Consider the following 20,370-nt stretch of genomic DNA (forward strand, 5'->3'; position numbering starts at 1 on the left):
GGCTGACCCACTGCCTACAATTTTCCATCAACAATAGCTGTAGTTTTCCCACCTTTACTATGGTCAAAAGCAGGGGAAATGACCATGCTTCACAATGCTGTTTAATGTTGGACAGTGACAGAGTCATGCTAAGACTTCTGACTTTTTGGGATCATTTAGTCCATCTAAATTGATGTTATAGTGGTAGCTGCTCCCTGCCTTACCTGATGGGAAAGGAAGGCCCATTGCACTATGGTCCAGCAGTTGTCAGTTTTAAGTATCATCTCTTGTTTCTCCTGCATATTTTAAGAGTGTTTACTAATATTATGCCTAAGTATTTCCCTCCTGCCCATTTTAGGTAACAATAAGGAATCTTTGAAGCTCCCACTGAAGCTAATAATAACATGCATGCTTAATTTTTGAATAAAAGATTTTATTATCATAAAATGTAAAAATATTTTTGTGGAAAACAAAGCAGCCTTTTTGTGCCATTACAAATAGTTTATTACCTCTTTCAATGGCAAACAGTAACTTACAGTTCTCCAAGGAATAATGATTTTACAGGCTCAGATGTACAGAATTTCATTATCGTTTAAAACCAACTTTCAAAATGCTTTAATCACATTGTTTTAAAGATGTAAAATTTATTGCAGGAATTTCTAGTAGGAAATGCAGTCGGAGTCCTTGGGCAAATCATTAAGCTGTAATAAACAACTCTTTTCAAATGTCTGGACTTTTTAGAAGGATTAGGAGCTCTTATAAATTTGGTCAATAAATATAAAATATATTGACTGCATCACACTGTAGGTGTGTCCCAATGACTTTCAGTGTACTTGACTCAATTTGATGTTTCTTTGAGATCAGTTCCATAGCTCCATGACTGAAAACAAAAATTTTTGATTTAATGAGAAGTTTTTCTTTCTGCTCATAAAAAAATTGAATTCTTTAAGGAAATGTGTTGTTTAGGATTAGCATCTAGCTTTCTCTTCCTGCTCCACTTGCTTAGTTTTAGCCCTAAGGAGTTTTGTCTTGGCTGCATTTGTTTTTTTACCTTTGAACTAAACCTGTTGATTAATCACAATTAACTCATGTAATTAACCCAAAATTAATTGTGACTAAATTGCACTGTTAAACAATAAAACACCAATTGAAATTTATTAGTTTTGGATGTTTTTCTACATTTTCACATACATTGATTTCTATTACAATAGAATAAGTGTACAGTGCATATTTTATAATATTTTTATTATCATTTTATAGTGGAAATATAGAAATAAATGAGAAATAGTATGTAGATTTTTGTTCCATAACTGCACTTAAAAACAAAACAATGAAAAGCTTTCAAGCCTACAGGGCCACTCAGTCCTACTTCTTATTCAGCCAATCACTAAGACAAGCAAGTTTGTTTAAATCTATAGGAGATAATTTTGTCCACTTCCTATTTACAATGTTACTGAAAAGTGAAAACAGGTGTTCAGATGGAACTTTGGTAACATTGCTAGGTATTTACATGCCAGAGATGCTAAATGTTCATATGCCTCTTCAGGCTTCAGCCATCATCCCAGAGGACATGTATCCATGCTGTTGCTGCTCATTAAATAATAATGCGTTAATTCCATATGTTACTGAACTCCTGCCATATATTTAATGTTACAGCAGTCTCAGATTATGAAGCAGCATATGTTCGTTTTAAGAATACTTTTCACACCAGAGTTGACAAAATGCAAAGAAGGTACCAATCAGAGATTTCTAAAAATAGGCACAGCACTCTCCTAAGGTTTAAGAATCTGAAGTGCCATCCAAAATCTGAGTGGGATAACGCATGGAACATGCTTTCAGAAGTCTTAAAAAACAACTCTTCAGTGCAGACACTACAGAACCCAAACCACCAAAAATGAAAATCAACCTTCTGCTGGTGGCATCTGACTCAGATGATGGAAGTGAACATGCTTTGGTCTGCTCTGCTTTGGACGTTTGTTGAGCAGTACCTGTCATCAGCAGAGACCAACGGTTTTCAAGTTTTTTTTTTCCTGGTGACCCAACTGAAGAAAATTGTTGATTTCTGAGACCCAATAGAGCTGGAGATAAGAGCTTTGGGGCAATGTTCTCTCTATTTTTTTCCATCCATGTGCAGAATAAATTTTGTTCTGTGCACTGAGGCATGTGCAGATGTGCACCATCATTAGGAACACATGCTGCTGGCTGTGGGTGCTCTGCTAATCAGCTGGGCAGCATCTCAATCTCTCGTACATAAGCTGGTAGCTGCACACGGCTTATAGGGAACACTGCTTTGGGGGTGCAGGAGAGGGTTTAGGGCTGGGGCAGGAGATTGGGGCACAGGATTGGGACACAAGCTTACCTCCTATGGCTTCTCATCATCAGGGGTGGGAAGGCAGGCATCCTGCCTGTTTTGGCACCATGGACCACACTGTGCCCCTGAAACGGCCAGCAACAAGTCCGGTTCCTAGGTGGAGGAGAGCAAGCAGCTTCACACAGCTCTCACCTGCAGGCACTAACCCTCCCCAGCTCCAATGGCTGGTTTCTGGTCAATGGGAGTGTGGAGCCAGTGCTTGGGGCAGGGAAAGTGTGGAGAGCCTTGTGGGCTTGATGCCTAGGAGATGGGCCTGCTGCTGGTCACTTCTGGTGAGCAGCATTGTTGGAACAGGCAGGGATTGGACAGAGGTTTTCAAAGTGTGGGCTGAGACCCAACCTTAGCTGGCCATGAGGGTCCCTGAGCGCTGAGCAAAGCGATCCAGTGCCTTACATTCTGTGACCCAGCACTGGACCACGACCCGCACTTTGACACTGGCATAGATGCATGTCCTCTGGAATGGTGGCTGAATTTGGGAGGATATGACTCTAGCGCTTCTGGCATGTAACGATCTTGTAACCTCAGCTACAACAGGGTCACACTGACGCTTTTGTTCTCACTTTCAGGTGACTCTGTCAATAAGAAGCAGGCAGCATTAGCTCCTGAAAATTGTAACCAAACTTGTTTGAGCAATAGGATGAAAAAGACCTAGGACAGCTGAGAGGACTTTAGGCTCTAAAGTTGTACATTGTTTTTGATTGAAGGTCTTTTTGTACATAATTCTACACATATACAAACTTATTTCAGATAGGGTATGTCTGCACAGCAACATTACTTTGAAATAACTTAGCCTGCATCTACGCAGCAGGCAGTTATTTCGAAATAATGTTGAAATACTGCCCGGCGGGAGGACTTCTTACTCCAACTGCTGTAACCCTCATTGTATGAGGAGTAAGGGAAGAAAGAGGAAGAGTGCTCTGTTTCGAAATAAGTGCTGTGTAGACGCTCCCAATTTCAAAATAAACTATGCAATTGATGTAACTCAATTTGCATAACTTATTTTGAGTTGAGCCCTGCTGTGTAGACGCACCCATAGTGATTGGCTGAACGAGAAGTAGCCACAGAGGAAGAGGAGCAAATTGGGTGGGCACACTTGCCCAGCTTCTTCTTTACCGCCTGCCGCCTTGGGGAGTGCGGTGGGGCACGACCACTGCCACTACAAAGCTCCCTAGTGATCTCCAAAGCTGCAGGCTTGGGTGCTATGAGGGGGAAAGGGCAGGATGACAGTGGGAAGGGGAAGGGTGGCCAGTGACTAGAGGCCGACTTAGCGGTTGCCTAAGGCGCCACCTTCAAAGGGGCGCCCAATGATGATGTCACAGGGTGCCTGGGGTGCCCAATGATGATGTCACCCCATTGATGGCCATGCAGGTGGGGGCACCGATTTCACATTCTGCCTGGGGCGCCAGCTGCCACAGCCTGCTCCAGGGGAAGGGGCGGCGCTTGTTGGCTGGTAATGGACAGTTCCCTCTCTTCTGGCCTGCTTGGGGTCCCAGGCCAGTTTGCACAATTGTTTCAGCCAGGATAGGCCTGAGGGCTGGGAGTTTGAGACCCCTGCCCTAAAGTTGTATATGATTTTGGTTTTGAATGACTTTTTGTAAGACGACAATATTTCATTTTGTCAAAAGATTTCAATTTTGCAGAAAGATTGATTTCCATTGGGAAAAGTGAAATGATGGTTCATTGCCACCTACCTGGAAGATTCTTGTTAATTTCTAGCTGGGGGAAAGGCTGGGTGGCTGGGCATCCTGGCACTCCAGCAGCCAGGTGGAAGTGGCTTTTGGAACATGGCTGGCAGCTTGTCTTGAAGGGTCTTGTCAATTTCTCTTTCTGCCTGCAGAGGGAAAGTGAAATTGTCAAGAACCTTTTGGGTAGGTAGTCAAGAAATTCCCTTGCAATTCTCCCAGAATGGTCTGGAAATCTCTTGCCATGAAATTTTGAACGGTTAACTTTTCGTTCTGGTTTGGGAACCATATTTTTTCAAAACATGAAGATTTTCACAAGTGGGGATTTCTGTTTTCTGGCTAGTCATAACAATGACTTGTCCAACACCCCCCTGCAGCTCCATGGGGAGTGCAGGTAGCAAGACACACCTCTCCTGATACCCACTTCAGTGTCCTAGTGGCAGAACATCTGGGCGAGCAGCTGTGGTTGGAGCTGGTGCTAGAGTAGGAGCAGGCACAGACTGAAGTCAGGATTAGGGACAGGAGGAAACTAGAGGAGAAGTAATCTGTCAGAATAACTAGGTAGCAGGGAGCATTCCCCACAAAGTAGCAATATGGAGCAGATTGCAGTGCCTGACTTTCAGTAGTAGCCAATCTACTTGTCTTGGGGGTCACCTTTCCAGGCCATTGCTTATGGATTGGCTAGGCCTTTAGGAATGCCAATAATTATCTCAAATGAACACAAGAACACCACAATTTACTGAGTAACCTTATATATTTGCATTGAAAAAAAGTTCCCTTTTGTTACTGTTGTCCTGACCTTCTCTGTAGTCTCAGGAGAAGCAGGGAAGAATTTTTACCAAATAAAAAAATGTCTATTATATTATGGCCTGAAAAAATTGTGACCGTGGATCATGCCCTACTCTCACCCACTGTAAATCTGAGCAAAGGCCATTGACTTCAACTGGTCAAATGTTGTTAGAAATCTGAGTACCTAACCCTTGTCTAACTCTTTCTGTTTTTGGTCAGAAAAAGAAAAAACAAAAATGCAGAAACAAAGGGAGGATGAATTGATTCAGAAAATCCATAAACTGGTGCAAAAGAGAGATTTTCTTGTAGATGATGCAGAAGTTGAGAGATTAAGGTAAGGACTGAAAATGCCTGAATTTGTTTCAGAGATGTGTCAGGCCTGATAGAGTACCCAATACTACTCTCTTTGAAGTGACAACATTTCTATTGACTCTAGGTCTTAAAACATTGCATGATGCTAAAAGTTCCTCTCTGTTCCCACAGGCAATGCATTCAGACTGGATCACTAAATCTTTCTCTCCCTGTTCCATGATTTTATTTAATCTTCTGCTCATGTCTACAGCAGTTTAGTGTCTCTTTGAATTTATAACAAGAAAATATCAGAGTCTTTACCGTTATAAAAAGAGCAGGGCTGAACCCTCTTAGGCCTGAACTACACTTAAAATAGATTGGCCTAGCTATATTCCTCAAAAATAGATTGGCCTAGCTATGTTGTGTGTTATGCAAATTGCATATCTTATTTCAATTTTATTTTGAAATAGCTTATTTTGAAATTTGGTGCATCTATACACCGCCAAATTTTAAAATAAAGTGCTATTTCCAGCCATTCCTTATTCCTTGTGCAACGAAGTTTACCGGGACAGTGAAATAGCATGCCTGTTATTTTGAAAAATGTTTTGAAATAATGGGTGGCTTGTGTAGACGCAGGGGAGCTATTTCGGGATACCTCTGGTATCCCGAAATAGTCTTGCAGTGTAGAAGTACCCTCAGGTTATGACTACAGCAAAACTACTACCACAGCATAGCTGTGGTGCTACAGCTGGGCCCTTGTCATTCTATAGAATACACATCACTTACTACAGCAATGGAAGAGGTTCTTCTGTTGCTGAAGAGCCCACTTCTCCAAGAGGCAGAAGCTAGGTCGATGAAAGTTAATTCACCTTTCCGAGAGGGAGAAGCAGATTCTTCCATTGACCTAGCCCTGTCTACACTGGGGCTATGTCTACACTATGGAGTTTCTGCCGCACCCAGGGAACGCTTCTGCTCTTCCGACATTTTTTGCGGAAAGGCAGACATGCTCTTTCAGAAGCCCTGTCTTCCTCATGCCACAAGGAAGAAGGGCTGTTCCAAAAGAGGAGGTTTTTCTGAAATTTGGCCCAGTGTAGATGGGCCAAATTTCAGAAAAGCCTCTTCCAACAATACTATCAGGAAAAGGTATGCAAATTGTGGAGTGCAATTTGCGTACCTTTTGCCGAAAAAAAGTGGCAGTCTAGACATAGCTTGGGGGTTATATTGGCTTAACTATGTTAATTAAAGGTGTAGGTTTTTCATACCCCGGGGTGACATAACTGGGTTGTCTTCACTTTTAATTGTGGACCTGACCTTAGATGGGGGAAATGAACTTAGAAGAGAATTCTAACAAGGAATGATTTTTTTATACATATAAAAACTGGTCTTTGCACTTACATAATGTTCATGTTATTATCAATTATTAGTATGCCTGAGAGTCTGTTGTGGATGTCACATAAGTCATGGATTCCATGACTTTCTGCGGTGCCTGTGAATTCTGCACTTTACTGGTGCACTTGACCCCCGGGTCCCAGGCCATCCCCCCAGCTGTCCCTCTCCCCAGCCCCAATGCCCCCTGGAGTAGCAGTGGGCGCCTGATGCCACCTCAATCAGCAACAGTTGGTACCTGAAGCCCTCCCCTGCCCACTACCAGTGGGTGTCTTGGAGGCTCCACCCAGTAGCAAAAGGGGCCCTGGAATCCTCCTTCCCCAGCATGAGTGGCACCTCCAGATTCACCCAGAACACGTCTACACATCAGGGCTAAAGTCAAATCAAGCTACGCAACTGTAGCTACTTCAATTGCGTAGCTTAAGTCGAAATAGCTTAATTCAGCTTCTGGCACTGTCTGCACAGCAGGAAGTCAAAGAAAGAACACTCTTCCTTCAACTTCCCTTGCTCCTCGTGAAATGAGGGTTACAGGAGTTGGAGTAAGAAGTCCTTCAGCTAGACATTATTTCCAAATAAAGGCTTGTAGTGTAGACATGCACTATGTTAGACGTCCCCCAAGTTTTAGTAGTCAGGGGTATACAGTACAAGACATGGGCAGGTCACGGGGCCATGAAGTTTTGTTTATAGCCCGTGACCTGTCCATTACTTTTACTAAAAATACCCAACACTAAATCTTAGCCTCGTTATAGCACATCATAATATTAAGTTGCTACTTTTTTCTAGAAGGTGCATGTTTCAATGATTTGAAGATGGGAATTGGGATTAAGGACAATTGGGTTTGGTTGTTAGTTTTGACATTGATTCGCTGTGTGACCCTTTCAAACCATTTAACTTCTCTTTGCCTTGGTTTGTCTACTGGTATGGGCCCTGATTCACCAAAGCAGGTGCTTAACTGCTATGCTGTGCTGAATGAGTGGCATAGTGAGGCTAATACTTACTTGTCTCTCAGGTTAAGTAGTGAGCATTAGAATGAAATCCCAGCCTCATTGAAGTTAATAGAGCTTTGCCACTGACTTCAATAGGGCCAGGATTTCTCTGTCAATTCATTAAGTTTCTAATGAACTTTGAGATCTTTAGATGAAAAATGCTAAATAAAGTGCAAAGCAGCATTATTGATATTAAGATTCTTATGACTCTTGCCTTCACACAAGGACTGTTTCTCTTTAGCTATGCAGAAATCGCTGCTTTTTTTTCTACAACCATTTTGTTTTCTTGTCTTTTTGCACCAACAGAGAACAAGAAGAAGATAAGGAGATGGCTGAATTCCTTCGGATCAAGTTAAAACCTTTAGACAAAGTAACACACTCTCCTGCCAGTAAGTTTAACATTTAAAAAGAAACAGGAAAGAAAAAAGTAACTGAAAAACTCTGGCAAAGAAGGGGATAGATTATTCAAGACACAGAAGGCAGCTAGACACCCAATTCCCACTGCAAGTCAGTGAGAGGCAAGCTTTTGCTCCCATTTGTGGCTTTGAAAAATCTGCCCATGACTGCTTAGACCACAATGAATTAATATAAAATCCTTCTTCTGTATGAAAGGCCATTTTCCATTTCTAGTCATTTAGGCTAAGATTATGAAAACCACTTATGGGACATGGATTTCCAATTTTCCTCAAATTTAAAGCCAAATGTGCTAGGTGGCTTTGCAAATCTTTCTTAAATTGTTGTGCATTTTAAAAATGTGTAAGTGCGTAAATTGTCACAGCTGGTAGTTGCGGCCATATTCTTCAATCATGTTAGTTCACTCAGCTTAAGACGATAAAAAATCCTGTTTAAATGCAGATTAATGTGCTTGAAACCATTTTATCTGACTGTGTTTCTGCCTCTGAGGAATCAAATACATTGCCAGCTAGTACAATTTCCTATGTGGTGGTGACAGTCTGCATCTTAATGATGGTTAACTGGGCTTGAGTTATCACAGTTGAAAGACCCACTCTTTTGTCTATGAAACCAGGTACTAGTCGGAAGGTATCTTGAAAGTCTTTATTCACTATAATACTGTGTATATTAGAGATGCGGGTGTAATATGCTGCAGATTTCTAAACAGGACTTTGGAACAACCAAAGAAGGGACTGCTATCCGAGAATTCTTTCTGGGCTTTATACTAAGCTCAGTGCCCACTGGAACACGACTTTCTGAATTTAGAGCCCAGGATGGATGAGTGAAGCTCTTTCCAAGATTTACCTCCCACATTGTTAAGACACTCCCTAACCTGCACTAGTCTCATAGATGTATTTCCCAGTCTTAAACTTGTTCATTCGAATTCTTTATTCTCACTACAGAAAGGCAAGGTGGCTGAGGTAATACCTTTTATTGGACCAACTTCTGTTGGTGAAGGAGACCAGCTTTCAAGCTACAGTGAGCGCTTTCTTTGAACCTGATGACAAGCTCTATGTATCTTGTCTCCTACACCATCACAAGTTGGTGCAATAAAAGATATTATCTCACCCACCTTGTCTCTGCATGAATACAACACTGCAAATAACTCGTCTTACTACCCAGCATACACTGCCTTTATTACTATACAGCTGCTTATCTAGGGCATGTTTGCCTTTGTTATATTTTCAGAGATGCATGTTAGCTTATTTTCTGCCTTAAAACAAAGGCTGTTTCCTATTCTGCAGCAGTTGTCTTTACAGTCTTCAAATTTTTCTGGACAAGATTCTGACGTCCTTAGAGAGTGGCCATGGCTTTAAACTTGGCCTCGTGTTTCTTTTAAGAAGGTGTAGATTACAGACCACACATTAATGTTACTTGTTTCTTCCTCCATAGCTGGTTTCTATATCTGTAGCTGTCCAAGATGTATGCATTTTCCCTATACTTGGAAAGATTTTGGTTCCATACCTGCTGGCCATTTTACTCCTATAAGAAAAGCACTCCTTATGTGTTCTTAGCTTTAAAACCTACTAGAGTTCCATTGACCTCAGTGCACATGCTTAAGTGTTTTGTTGAATTAGGGCTTTAGTCAATAGAATTATGTCAAAAGTTTTTCCAAACAGTGGCACTCTTACTCATTCCCGGTTGAGTTTATTTATCAGTTCTATAGTTCATGTTTGTTTCAATCTTCACTTTCAACTAAGGAAAGGTCAACAAATTTTGGACAATACTGTCCAGTGACCTGATCCAAGCCCAGTGAAGTAAAGGCAAAGGCTTCTATTGATTTTGATGGGCATTAGATCAGGTCCCAGTCAAGGCATGGAGAGTGTTAGAGCAAGGATTCTAATGAAACTCTTAACAGAGAGAGAGGGCTGCAAAGGCTAACTGGCCATTATATCTGCATTTTTAGCCCATTATATACAGCATTTCAGCTTATTTTCATCAATAGGAAAATATTCTTCTTCTTTATTCACTGGATATTATATAAAGAGGAACTGGAGTAAATGATAAAGGGTATCTGACAAAACAATATCAATTGGGCACTATAATTAACCTGCCAAAACCATATAGGAAAGATATGAAGGTGCAGTATTAGTGAGAGGTCTGATTATTTTTAAATGTACCATAACTTCAATGGAAATTTTTTTTAAATGCAATTGTTTTAGCAGTTAATTTTAAGCTTCATTCTACTGTTCTCTTAGGGTATGTCTACACTACAGCACTAATTCGAACTAACTTAATTTGAATTAGTTAATTCGAAATAAGCTAATTCGAATTAGTGTATCTAGACCTAAAAATTAATTCGAATTAGCATTTTGCTAATTCAAAATAGCATGTCCACATTGAGTGGATCCTGAACCGAGGTTAAGGATGGCCGGAAGCAGTGCTGGCAGGGCATCAGGTTAGGACTTAGAGTGTGGAGCTACTGCCTCAGGCTAGCCGAGGGCTGAGCTTAAAGAGAACCGACCCCCACCCCGGACAGACAGTTCTCAGGGTTCCCCTCTTGCTTGTCTAACTCGATGAGAGACAGCAAAGCAGTCCTGTCTTGGAGTGCCCTGAATGCCCATACTCGGCACATCACAGCACTCGGCCATCAGCCCGGCTGCACTTGCCACAGGCTGCCATCTGTGAGGGGCTGTCAGGATCCAGGAGGCCCTGCAGGAGAGCTTCCACCCCAAGGAGCCCGCAGAGCCACCGCAGTCCTCCCCATCAGGGGCTTGTGCCCCATTCCTCCCTCACCTTCTTCCACTTACCCCTCCCTAGCCCCCCTTCCTGATGTAAAAAATAAAGGACACGTGTGTTCAAAAATAGAAACTCTCTTTATTTAACAAAACTGGGGGGAGGGGAATTAACCTCTGGGGAGACTGGGAAAAGGAGGTGGGAGAGGGGAAGAAAGAGGGTGGGAGAGGAAACGGGGAAACCTGGGAGGAGGGAGCTGGAAGGGGGAAGCCAGGGGAAGAAGCAGGAGGGGACGTATAAAACTATGGTACGCCATATCTTCAGTACTGTGTACAGATGTGGTCTCCTCACCTCAAAAAATATATTTTGGCCATGGAAAGGGTTCAGAAAAGGGCAACTAAAATGATTAGGGGTTTGGAACAGGTCCCATATGAAGAGAGGCTAAGGAGACTGGGACTTTTCAGCTTAGAAAAGAGGAGACTGAGGGGGGATATGATAGAGGTCTATAAAATCATGAGTGGTGTGGAGAGGGTAAATAAAGAAAAGTTCTTCATTAGTTCCCATAATATAAGGACTAGAGGACACCAAATGAAAGGAATGGGTAGCAGGCTTCAAACTAAGAACAGAAAGTTCTTCTTCACAAAGCAAATAGTCAACCTGTGGAACTCCTTTCCACAGGAGACTGTGAAGGGTAGAACTGTAACAGAGTTTAAAGAGAAGTTAGATAAATTCATGGAGGTTGGATCCATGGAGTGCTATTATCCAGGGAGTAGGAATGGTGTCCCTGGTCTCTGTTTGCGGAAGGCTGGAGATGGATGGCACGAGACAAATGGCTTGGTCATTGTCTTCGGTCCATTCCCTCTGGGATAGCTGGTGTTGGCCGCCGTTGGCAGACAGGCTACTGGGCTAGATGGACCTTTGTCTGGGCCAGTATGGCCATTCTTATGTTCTTATGTTCTAAGCTCAGGGCTCAGGGTCGGGAGTCTCACTGGACCAACTTGATTTTCTTGCAAACCTGCTCCTGGGTTCACATGTGGCCTTTGGTGGCCAGGCTGGCAGCTTTCCTGCCCTAAACGGCCGCTTTCCTGTGGCTAGTGTGGAGATTGTGCACATTGGAGGCCTCCCCCCAAACCTTGATGAGGTCCACGATCTCCGCACTAGACCAGGCGAACGCCCGCATCTTGTGGCCCCGGGCAGGCACCTGGGAGCCGCCAGCCTGGTCCTGGGAAGAGGCGGAGGGCTGGGTGGCAGCGGGTGGCTGGCTCATGCTGTGCCAGGTGCAGGATCTGCTGGCTGGGTGCTGACAGGCTTGCAACTGGCACAAGCACTGTAGCCATACCGTGCCCTTTTAAGGGCTCCGGGGCTGGGAGGGGGGCGAAAGAGCTTCCCTGGTTTGGCCCAGAGTGGCCACCAGGGCAACCTGGGAAGGGCTAGCCTCCAACTAGTTCGAATTAAGTGGCTACACAGCCCTTAATTCGAACTACTTAATTTGAACTAGGTGTTACTCCTCATAGAATGAGGTTTACCTAGTTCGAATTAAGTGCTCCACTAGTTTGATTTAAATTCGAACTAGCGGTTTGTATGTGTAGCCCCTATTACAGTTAATTTGAACTAACGGCTGTTAATTCAAATTAACTTTGTAGTGTAGACATACCCTTATTGCTGGAAAATACAGTACAGTAAATTTAGTTCCAGACACTTATATTCTTCCTGAGTCCAACAAAAGGAAAGTTTTCTAGAACGAATTTCCAAATCCACACACTTTCCCACTGGCCCAAAGATTTCACTTCTTACCACCCTGGCTTATTAGACATTGGGAGATACTGAGGATAGCATTGATCAATATTCGTGCCAGCAATATTTTTATTCAGCGGAGTACAAGCCAGGCTATCAAGCAAGCTACTATGAACCTCTGATATACGGCAGTCCTGGAATCTCACAAAGTAGAGCCATTGAGGAAAGTAGAAAAACTCCAGTCTCAGGAGCAGAAGGAGAAAGCATTAAATACAGAAGCAGCTGGGTTCCATGTTAGGTTAGAGATTCATTCTAATGGCTACAGATGAGGATTTAATGGTGTCAAGCCTGATTCTAAAGGGAGTAAGCGTGGAAAAGTGGCAGGACAGTCCTTACTTGGAGGTGCATTTGTAGCTGAGAACACCAGTGTGAAGGAGCTCTGCCAAAGGACAGTTCCCTCCTCACCACTTTGCACTGGTTAATCCTAAAAGACAAAAAGTCTTGCTGAAGTGGATTTACTTCAGGGCTGTGCGTAGATTCTGATGTTAAGCACAAGTTCAAGATAGCCTTTTAAACTGTGTTGCTAAGTATTAAGCCTATTTTAGTCCTGGTAACTGTGACTCACCTCCCTTCAATAGCTGTCTCTTTTTTATTCATTTTATTGTTTTACGTTAAAGGTTATTGGCAATGATATTTCTTTCTCCCTGCAAAGGAACATCTTTTGTCCTAATGATTGTGCCATATAGGTCCACAAAGAGAATACAAAATACCCTGATGCTTATGGTAGTCAATCATATATCTCCACAGTGCATGGGTCTGATACAAGAAGCTGACTTTGTGTGGAATATAAAGTCTTTTGGCTCTAGAGTTCCAGTTTTAATCTGGCAGAGGCTCCTCAGTGGCTGAAAACTAGTCTGATCTGATGAATGTTTGTTGGAAAAAGTAAAATGAGATTCTGCTCACACTGGGCATCACAAAACCACCAGCACTACTGATACCAAACTGATAAAGGTAGCCATCTCAGAGGGCTGAATGGATCCGGGAACCTAGCCAGTGATGATATATTGATTTACACCACTGAGGAGCTAACCCTCACTCTCTGTATCTGGCTGTGGACCGAGGCACTTACAGCAATGAGGGAAACTTACAGTAGTAAGGCAATTAGAGGGTGACAGCAATGTAACAGAACACTTTACTCTTCAAGGCTGCCAAATGGTACCACCTAATTCCTTGGACCTCTTCTTAGAGTAGCGGGTGTTGTCTGTGGTTCCGTGCTTGGTTGCCTCATTTTAATCCCATGATTCAGTTTCATGTCTGGATTCTGTGGCCTCCCTCACCTGAGTGGGAAGACTTTGGGTCTTTTGGTGGGTTTGGTCATTACATAGGCTGGTACCTTTCAACATCACTAACAACATTGTTCAAAGAATGTAAAACAAACTGTCTAAAAGGCAGGCCCATAATATACATACGAGCTGAAAGCAAAGAGAAATAACCAGGTCTAACTCTAGGTTTTAATGGTGTCCTGTTCTGAATATCACAGGTACTCCAGCAGAAAAGAAGGCAGAACCTCCTCCAAGCAAGCCCACAGTTGCCAAAGCAGGAATAGCAATTATTAAAGATTGTTGTGGAGCCACACAATGCACCATCATGTAGCTCCAGGTTCTCTACCAAGTCTATCTTTACAAATGTTTTCATTGGATAAAACTGTAGGGTGAAAGGATTTTAAAGCAGCCTGATAATCGAATCAAGAAATACTGTAAACATTACAGTAACGTACTGTATGTACCAATGGTGAATACTTCACTGTTGCATGGATCACTCAATGCGCATGCTTAAAACAAAAGAATATATATAGCAGTTGTCCAATGACCAGAAAAGATATGTAAAAATAGCTAAAAGAACAATACAATTCTGTGGCAAGTGATTTAGAAAAGTGTATATTTTACCAAACAATGTTTAAAATAGTGGTTTTAAAAATTCAGCACTTTGTATAATTTGTTACACACTTTTTTCCCTTGACAAATTTCATTCAAACACATGCCAAGGTCTGAATATAAAAGTATCCTATCTTGGCTGTTTTTCAAAATGAAATCTCAGAGTACTGATACTGTACATAGTACAACTAGTAGGCAAAGCAATTTAGTATAACTGGTGTTGCATAGAAAATATTTACTGAACTAGTATGACATTTGGCTACTTTGCTGTGTAGTTTCATTTCCAGTTCTTCATAGGGAACAGATAAGAACAACCGAGATCCTGCTCATTGGCTTGTATTTTATTGTGACATTTTAATGATAAGTGATCAAATGTCCTATGTTACTTTTAAACAACCCAATTCAAATGGAAATTATCTATCCGTTTGGAAATTGGTTTCAGCTAAATTCTTAGCAGGCACAGCTACAATATTGGTGTAAATTCAAACACTGCATCATTTATTGGCTTTTAAGCCCTCCACCTTGCAGAGATGTAATAATACTGAGAATACAGTCAACTATGTTAAAACCACAACTAAATGCACTAAGAAATTATGTATCACACACTAAATAGATTGCTGTCCAAAAGGGAAGAAAAACACGAAGGCAGCAGGATCATTTCACTTATGAAGCAGGGTGCTAAAATGGGCTATTAATCAGATTCTTAATGGCTATGGGAAACAATCGCTGTCAAGCATTATAAAAAGACAATACATCTCTGAACTCTGCCTTCAAGATTAAAAATAAGCTTAAAAGATGATGTTTTTGCTTGTAACAAGTTAGCAATACATAAAAAGTGGTTTTGAAATTAAGGGGAATACAGTTAGATCTGCTACATTTGTGTTTCATGTTTAATTGCATTTTTTATTGATACCAAGATGGACACGTAAAATATGGTTGTCCCTTTACTACCTGTCAGTAAAATGGTGCATCTGTGTGACTAGTTAGTATACCACGTGTATAAATGTATGTTGTGATGGGTGTAAATAATTAAATGAAGGTGTTCTGTTGTGAAAGTATTGGGCTTAAAAAGAGATGGCAGGATATTCCTAAAAGAAAAATGTTTTTCAAATTGAACAGCCATTTCTTAATGCTGGATAAGCAAAACCTTACATATAAACCCACAGTAAATAATAATTACAGCAGGGGAAGCCAATAAAAATACCTGAAACGTGCTTAACTAAAGGCAGATGTTAAACATTTCTGAAAGAGTTGAAGCAGTTCAGATTCAATATCAACATCCAAAGTAGCTGGTCCTATTGTTATATAAAAACCAAACGGCCTAAGTGGGATTGCTCCAATGTGCAGCATTTGCATTTCTAAAACAACCGTTGCACTGTCAGAGACCCATTTCAAGAATCATACTACAAGAATAAAGAGCAGCAGTGGAGCAGGCCTAAGAAACAAAGGAAGTATGTTACTGCAAAATGTTCCTTAGAGACTGAAATAAGAAGAGAAAATTTTCCTTGAGATACCAGCAGCACTTTAAGTATTTTAACCAAAAAGTGTTTTCTGCCAGGCAGGAAAGAAGATAAGCTTATTTAAAGACTGGGTTGTACCATCTGGATGTACGTGTGATTTCACATTCATCTCTGGAGCTGTGGGAATTTGGTGTACCCAGATTTGGGCTAGGTTGGTTGCAGGGTCAATACAACATGTGCATAAAAGCAGGGAATTGTTTATAGTCCAAATAAACTTTAAGGAAAATGCACATAACAGACTGTGGACAATTAAATCACTTTCTGAAGTTTCTGGTACCTTCTCATTATTTTGGACCAGTTCCTCATTCTCTATCATGCAGTGTCTTGTCAGAAATATCGGATGGTTGAATATTATCAACAGGGGTGAGGAAGGCTGTAGGTAGTGCTAGGAGTGGGCTTGCTCAGAAAGTATCAAATTTAAGGTCTCAGAGGAATCAACTATTTCACATACTGCTTTATTTTGATGGATCAGGGAAGCTGGGGTTCTTGAATAATAGGCTAATCACAAGGCTGCAACTGACAGAGGGAGAGAGATGACTGGGATATGGGAGGGCTATTAGGAGTATTTAGACTTTCAGATAGATGACTGTCCTTGATTAAGATAGGAGATACTGCTGGGGATTCACATCTAGGAAGGGCTCCAATCAGCAGGATGGGAAGTGTGCCTGGGACAGCAAATTCAATTAAGAGAGAGCACCAATACAAACCTTTGTGTGATTGGGCATTCATTTATTGCAGCACATCTCTATAGTTTCGTGCCTGTAAAACAGCCTGTCACAATTAAATTAAAAACAAACAGCAAAGCAAAGCAGAGCTAAGCATCTGTGAACATGGTTGTAATCAGGCAGTTGCAATTGGTGTCTTGAGGGAACGGAACTAAAGTATCAGTAATGAAAGTGATCCTCTAGTTTTCAGAATTTACAGTTCAGATCAGCTGGTTTATCAGTGGAGTCTTAGTTGTATCTATTTTGAGTAGAGTAAGGTGTAGAAATCAAGAGACTTGGCCAGTGTTATATCAGTGGTTCACTTAAAAATAGAATCAAGGATCTGGAGGGCCACAAGTCTTGTAATGAAGTATTAGACAGTACATAGTCAGATTTTCTGGAGCCTAACTCTGCTTCTACTGAAGTTAGTGGGGTTTTCACTCCAACCCAAGCAGAATTAGGTGTGGATGCTTATTTAAATCCCAGTCATTTTCTTGAAAACTAGACTCATACAGTATTCCAAATGAGAGATTAAGGCCATTTAACTCCTCTTAAAGTCAGGAAGAGCCATATAGCTAAATCCATCAGGGTATGTCTACACTACCACCGTAGTTCGAACTAGGGTGGTTAATGTAGTCATTTGAAGTTGCAAATGAAGCCCGGGATTTAAATATCCCGGGCTTCATTTGCATCTTGCCGGGCGCCGCCATTTTTAAATCCCCGTTAGTGTGGACTCGGTGCCCGCAGCTACACGCGGCACGGAGTAGGTAGTTTGAATTAGGCTTTCTAATTCGAACTACCGTTACTCCTCGTGGAATGAGGTGTACCAGTAGTTCGAATTAGAAAGCCTAATTCAAACTACCTACTCCGTGCCGCGTGTAGCCGCGGGCATGGAGTCCGCACTAACGGGGATTTTAAAATGGCGGCGCCTGGCAAGATGCAAATGAAGCCCGGGATATTTAAATCCCGGGCTTCATTTGCAACTTCGAATGACTACATTAACCACCCTAGTTCGAACTAGGGTGGTAGTGTAGACATACCCTCACAGACTTCTTTCCATGACTGCAGCTTGTTAAAATATACTTAGCTGAGATTTTCAGATATGATTAGTGATTTTTAGATGCCTCAGTTTTGAAAGGCCCCAATGTGAGACATTTAACAGAGCCTGCTGGGTTGGTAATTTCTGAAAATTATGCCACTTAACTGGGCACTCAAAATCACTATTCATTTCTGGCCATTTACTACCATTTGTATCACGTTAAATGCCAACATATCAGAAAATTATAGATGTTCAAGAGAGAGAAGACATGTTAGAACATCAAGTCCATCTGCCAACAGAGGATTGCTCCCCACTGATACACTAAGTTACATTTTGTGAAGGATTTCACCATCCCAACATACCTCCCCTGCCAGGAGAATCATGAAACTGTCATTGGTACTGAACTCTCTCATTCTGCCATCATGTGATTCCAACATATCTTCTTACAGAGTAACTGAAACTCTACAAATTAGAGATAAACATGTTTCTGAATGAATTAAAATATAGTGTTGCATAAAACATTTGCTATTTATCTTCCAACTACCAAGAACAATGAGTAGTTGTGAACTAGAGTAGGATGTACATGTGTCTTGCGCAAGACCTCTTTCCAGAAAAGTTAGATTAACTTTGTGCAAAAAAAGACTAATTTTGTAAATTCATATTGTCTGTGAAAGATACCTGAAGGGCTCTATTGGAAGGAAAAAATGTGCAGTCTCCCACCGATTACACTCCATAGAACTAGAACTCAGTAAACAGGAGCCACTTCCATCAACTAAGCACCGCAGAAGTATAATTTGCCATATCTTAGAAAGATGCAGAAATCAAGAGACAGTCCTGTGTTCAACCTCAGTCATTTGTAAGGTGAGATGGAAGAAGGGGGTAAGAGAGGTAAAGCTCTTTGTGGCCAGTGGTACTAGGCCAAGAGTTATTTTTATTTAGTATCTAACATTGGCCCCACAGCAAATCGTTGGCTCTTTCTGATTCAGAGATAAAAGCTCTCCCTGGTGAAGGTGGTTTTAACTTTTGTGGGCACAACCCACTTCTTCAGATGAGTGGAGTAAGGGGTCCAGGGAAGAAATAAATAGAGAAAAAAAAGGGGATGGGGCAGGAAAGAGAGGAAGAAAAATAGGAAAAAACATTGCCAATTGGTGTCTCTGTGCTAAATGAGGCTAAAAGAGTGGGCTGTAAGTGCCTGGTGCTTAACTTTTTATATCATCACAGTGAGGAATGTAGCATCCCATCCAGGGCAGGTGCTGCAGAACTATTTGTTGTTTTTAAATGTTTTCAGTTAGGCTGTGTCTACATTGGTGTGATCTTGCGCAAAAGCAGCTGCTTTTGCACCAAAACTTGCTACCTGTCTACACTGGCTGCGAGTTCTTGTGCAAGAACACTGACATTCTAATGTATGAAATCAGGGCTTCTTGCACAAGCACTATGATGCTTCCGCTCAGGAATAAGCCTTCTTGCGCAACTGTTCTTGCACAAGACGCCAGTGTAGACAGGCAATATGAATTTCTTGCGCAAGAAAGCCCTATGGTTAAAATGGCCATCAGAGCTTTCTTGCACAAGAAAGCATCTACACTGGCAAGGATGCTCTTGTGAAAAAGTACATCTCTTGTGCAAAGGCACATGCCAGTGTAGATGGTCTCTTCTGGAAGAGTTTTTGCACAAGAACTCTTCCGCAAAAGAGTTCTTGCGCAAAATCATGCCAGTGCAGACGTAGCCTTAGGGTATGGCTACACTTCCAAGGAATGCGTTTGCTCTTCTGCTTTTTTTTGCAGAAGAGCAAATGCGCTTTCGGGGAGCCCTATATACCTCCTTCTACGAGGAATAAGGCAGAAAAGCCTCTTCCAGAAAAGCAATTGGAAAAAGCTATAGCGTGGACCACCCTTACAGACTAACACATCTACTCCTTCTGAGACTTTTCACAGGGGTCACCATTCACAGAGGGGAATACATTTTTATAAGTAGATACTTTAGGCCATCATCCAAACTTACCCAACTACATCCTGAAGAGCAGCATAAGCAAAAGAGGAAAGTTATGGAATGGCTGTATCTTTTGTGGTAAATGGAGTCCTTTGTGTTTTATTTGGTTGATAACCATACATTTATATTTGATTGTCAAGTTTTGTTCACACTTCATATTTTCCCAAATGGGCTTAAAAACCTTTCTGCAATCAGTTAAATACATGTCAGTAACATATTTCTTTCTTCTAATTTATTTTCCCATTATATTATCCAGTTGGACCCTGACCCATGCTGAGCCAAAAAAATTAACATAGTTTTGAACTAATAAAGTACTGAACAACCAGGTTACTTGATAAGTTGAATTTTGAACTGAAAGATGGTTTTTTCCCCTTTCACGCTTAGGCTTATGGGAAGTGAGGGCTGTTTTTTAGCTATTCATCCTTTAGTGTTTAAAAGGTAAGGAGAAATCATAATTTTAGATCCAAACACCCTGAGATTTATTGGAATTAGTTCACAGATGGCTCTTTCCTATCTAGTTGGCTAAAAAACAAATCCCCGAATCAACAATTTCTGAAATTTGAAGGTTAGCTTCAGATCAAAAATTCACTTCTGGGCCTCTTCTTTACAACAGACAGGGCTGAATGAAATGTCTGAATCTGAACATACCAAGATGTCAGGGAAGTTTTGATCTGGATTCCAATTTTGTGGTTTAGACCCAATGCATAGGTTGATTAGAGAATGATTATTTATTGCAGGTAGGAAATGTGTAACTTCTAAAAGTGTTAGACTTTCTTTAGGAAAATATAGGGCTCAGTGTGGAAATGTCAGTGTACTTCTAAGCAGAGCTCTACTGAGTCT

General features: G+C 41.5%; 1 protein-coding gene across 1 annotated transcript in view; it reads left to right on the top strand.

Moving 5' to 3' along the window:
• BMERB1 (bMERB domain containing 1) overlaps positions 1-17,165 on the top strand; it is a 93,073-nt gene extending 75,908 nt beyond the window's left edge. Inside the window, exons 4-6 of the mRNA XM_006136286.5 lie at positions 5,041-5,155; positions 7,791-7,873; positions 13,888-17,165. Coding sequence (XP_006136348.1) covers positions 5,041-5,155; positions 7,791-7,873; positions 13,888-14,000 — 311 coding nt within the window. The 3' untranslated portion in view covers positions 14,001-17,165. The remainder of the gene's footprint in view (positions 1-5,040; positions 5,156-7,790; positions 7,874-13,887) is intronic.
• Positions 17,166-20,370: the final 3,205 nt, after the last annotated feature.

The sequence above is a fragment of the Pelodiscus sinensis genome, chromosome 15 (genome assembly GCF_052426305.1).
Source record: "Pelodiscus sinensis isolate ZL-2025 chromosome 15, ASM5242630v1, whole genome shotgun sequence".
NCBI classification, from domain to species: domain Eukaryota; kingdom Metazoa; phylum Chordata; order Testudines; family Trionychidae; genus Pelodiscus; species Pelodiscus sinensis.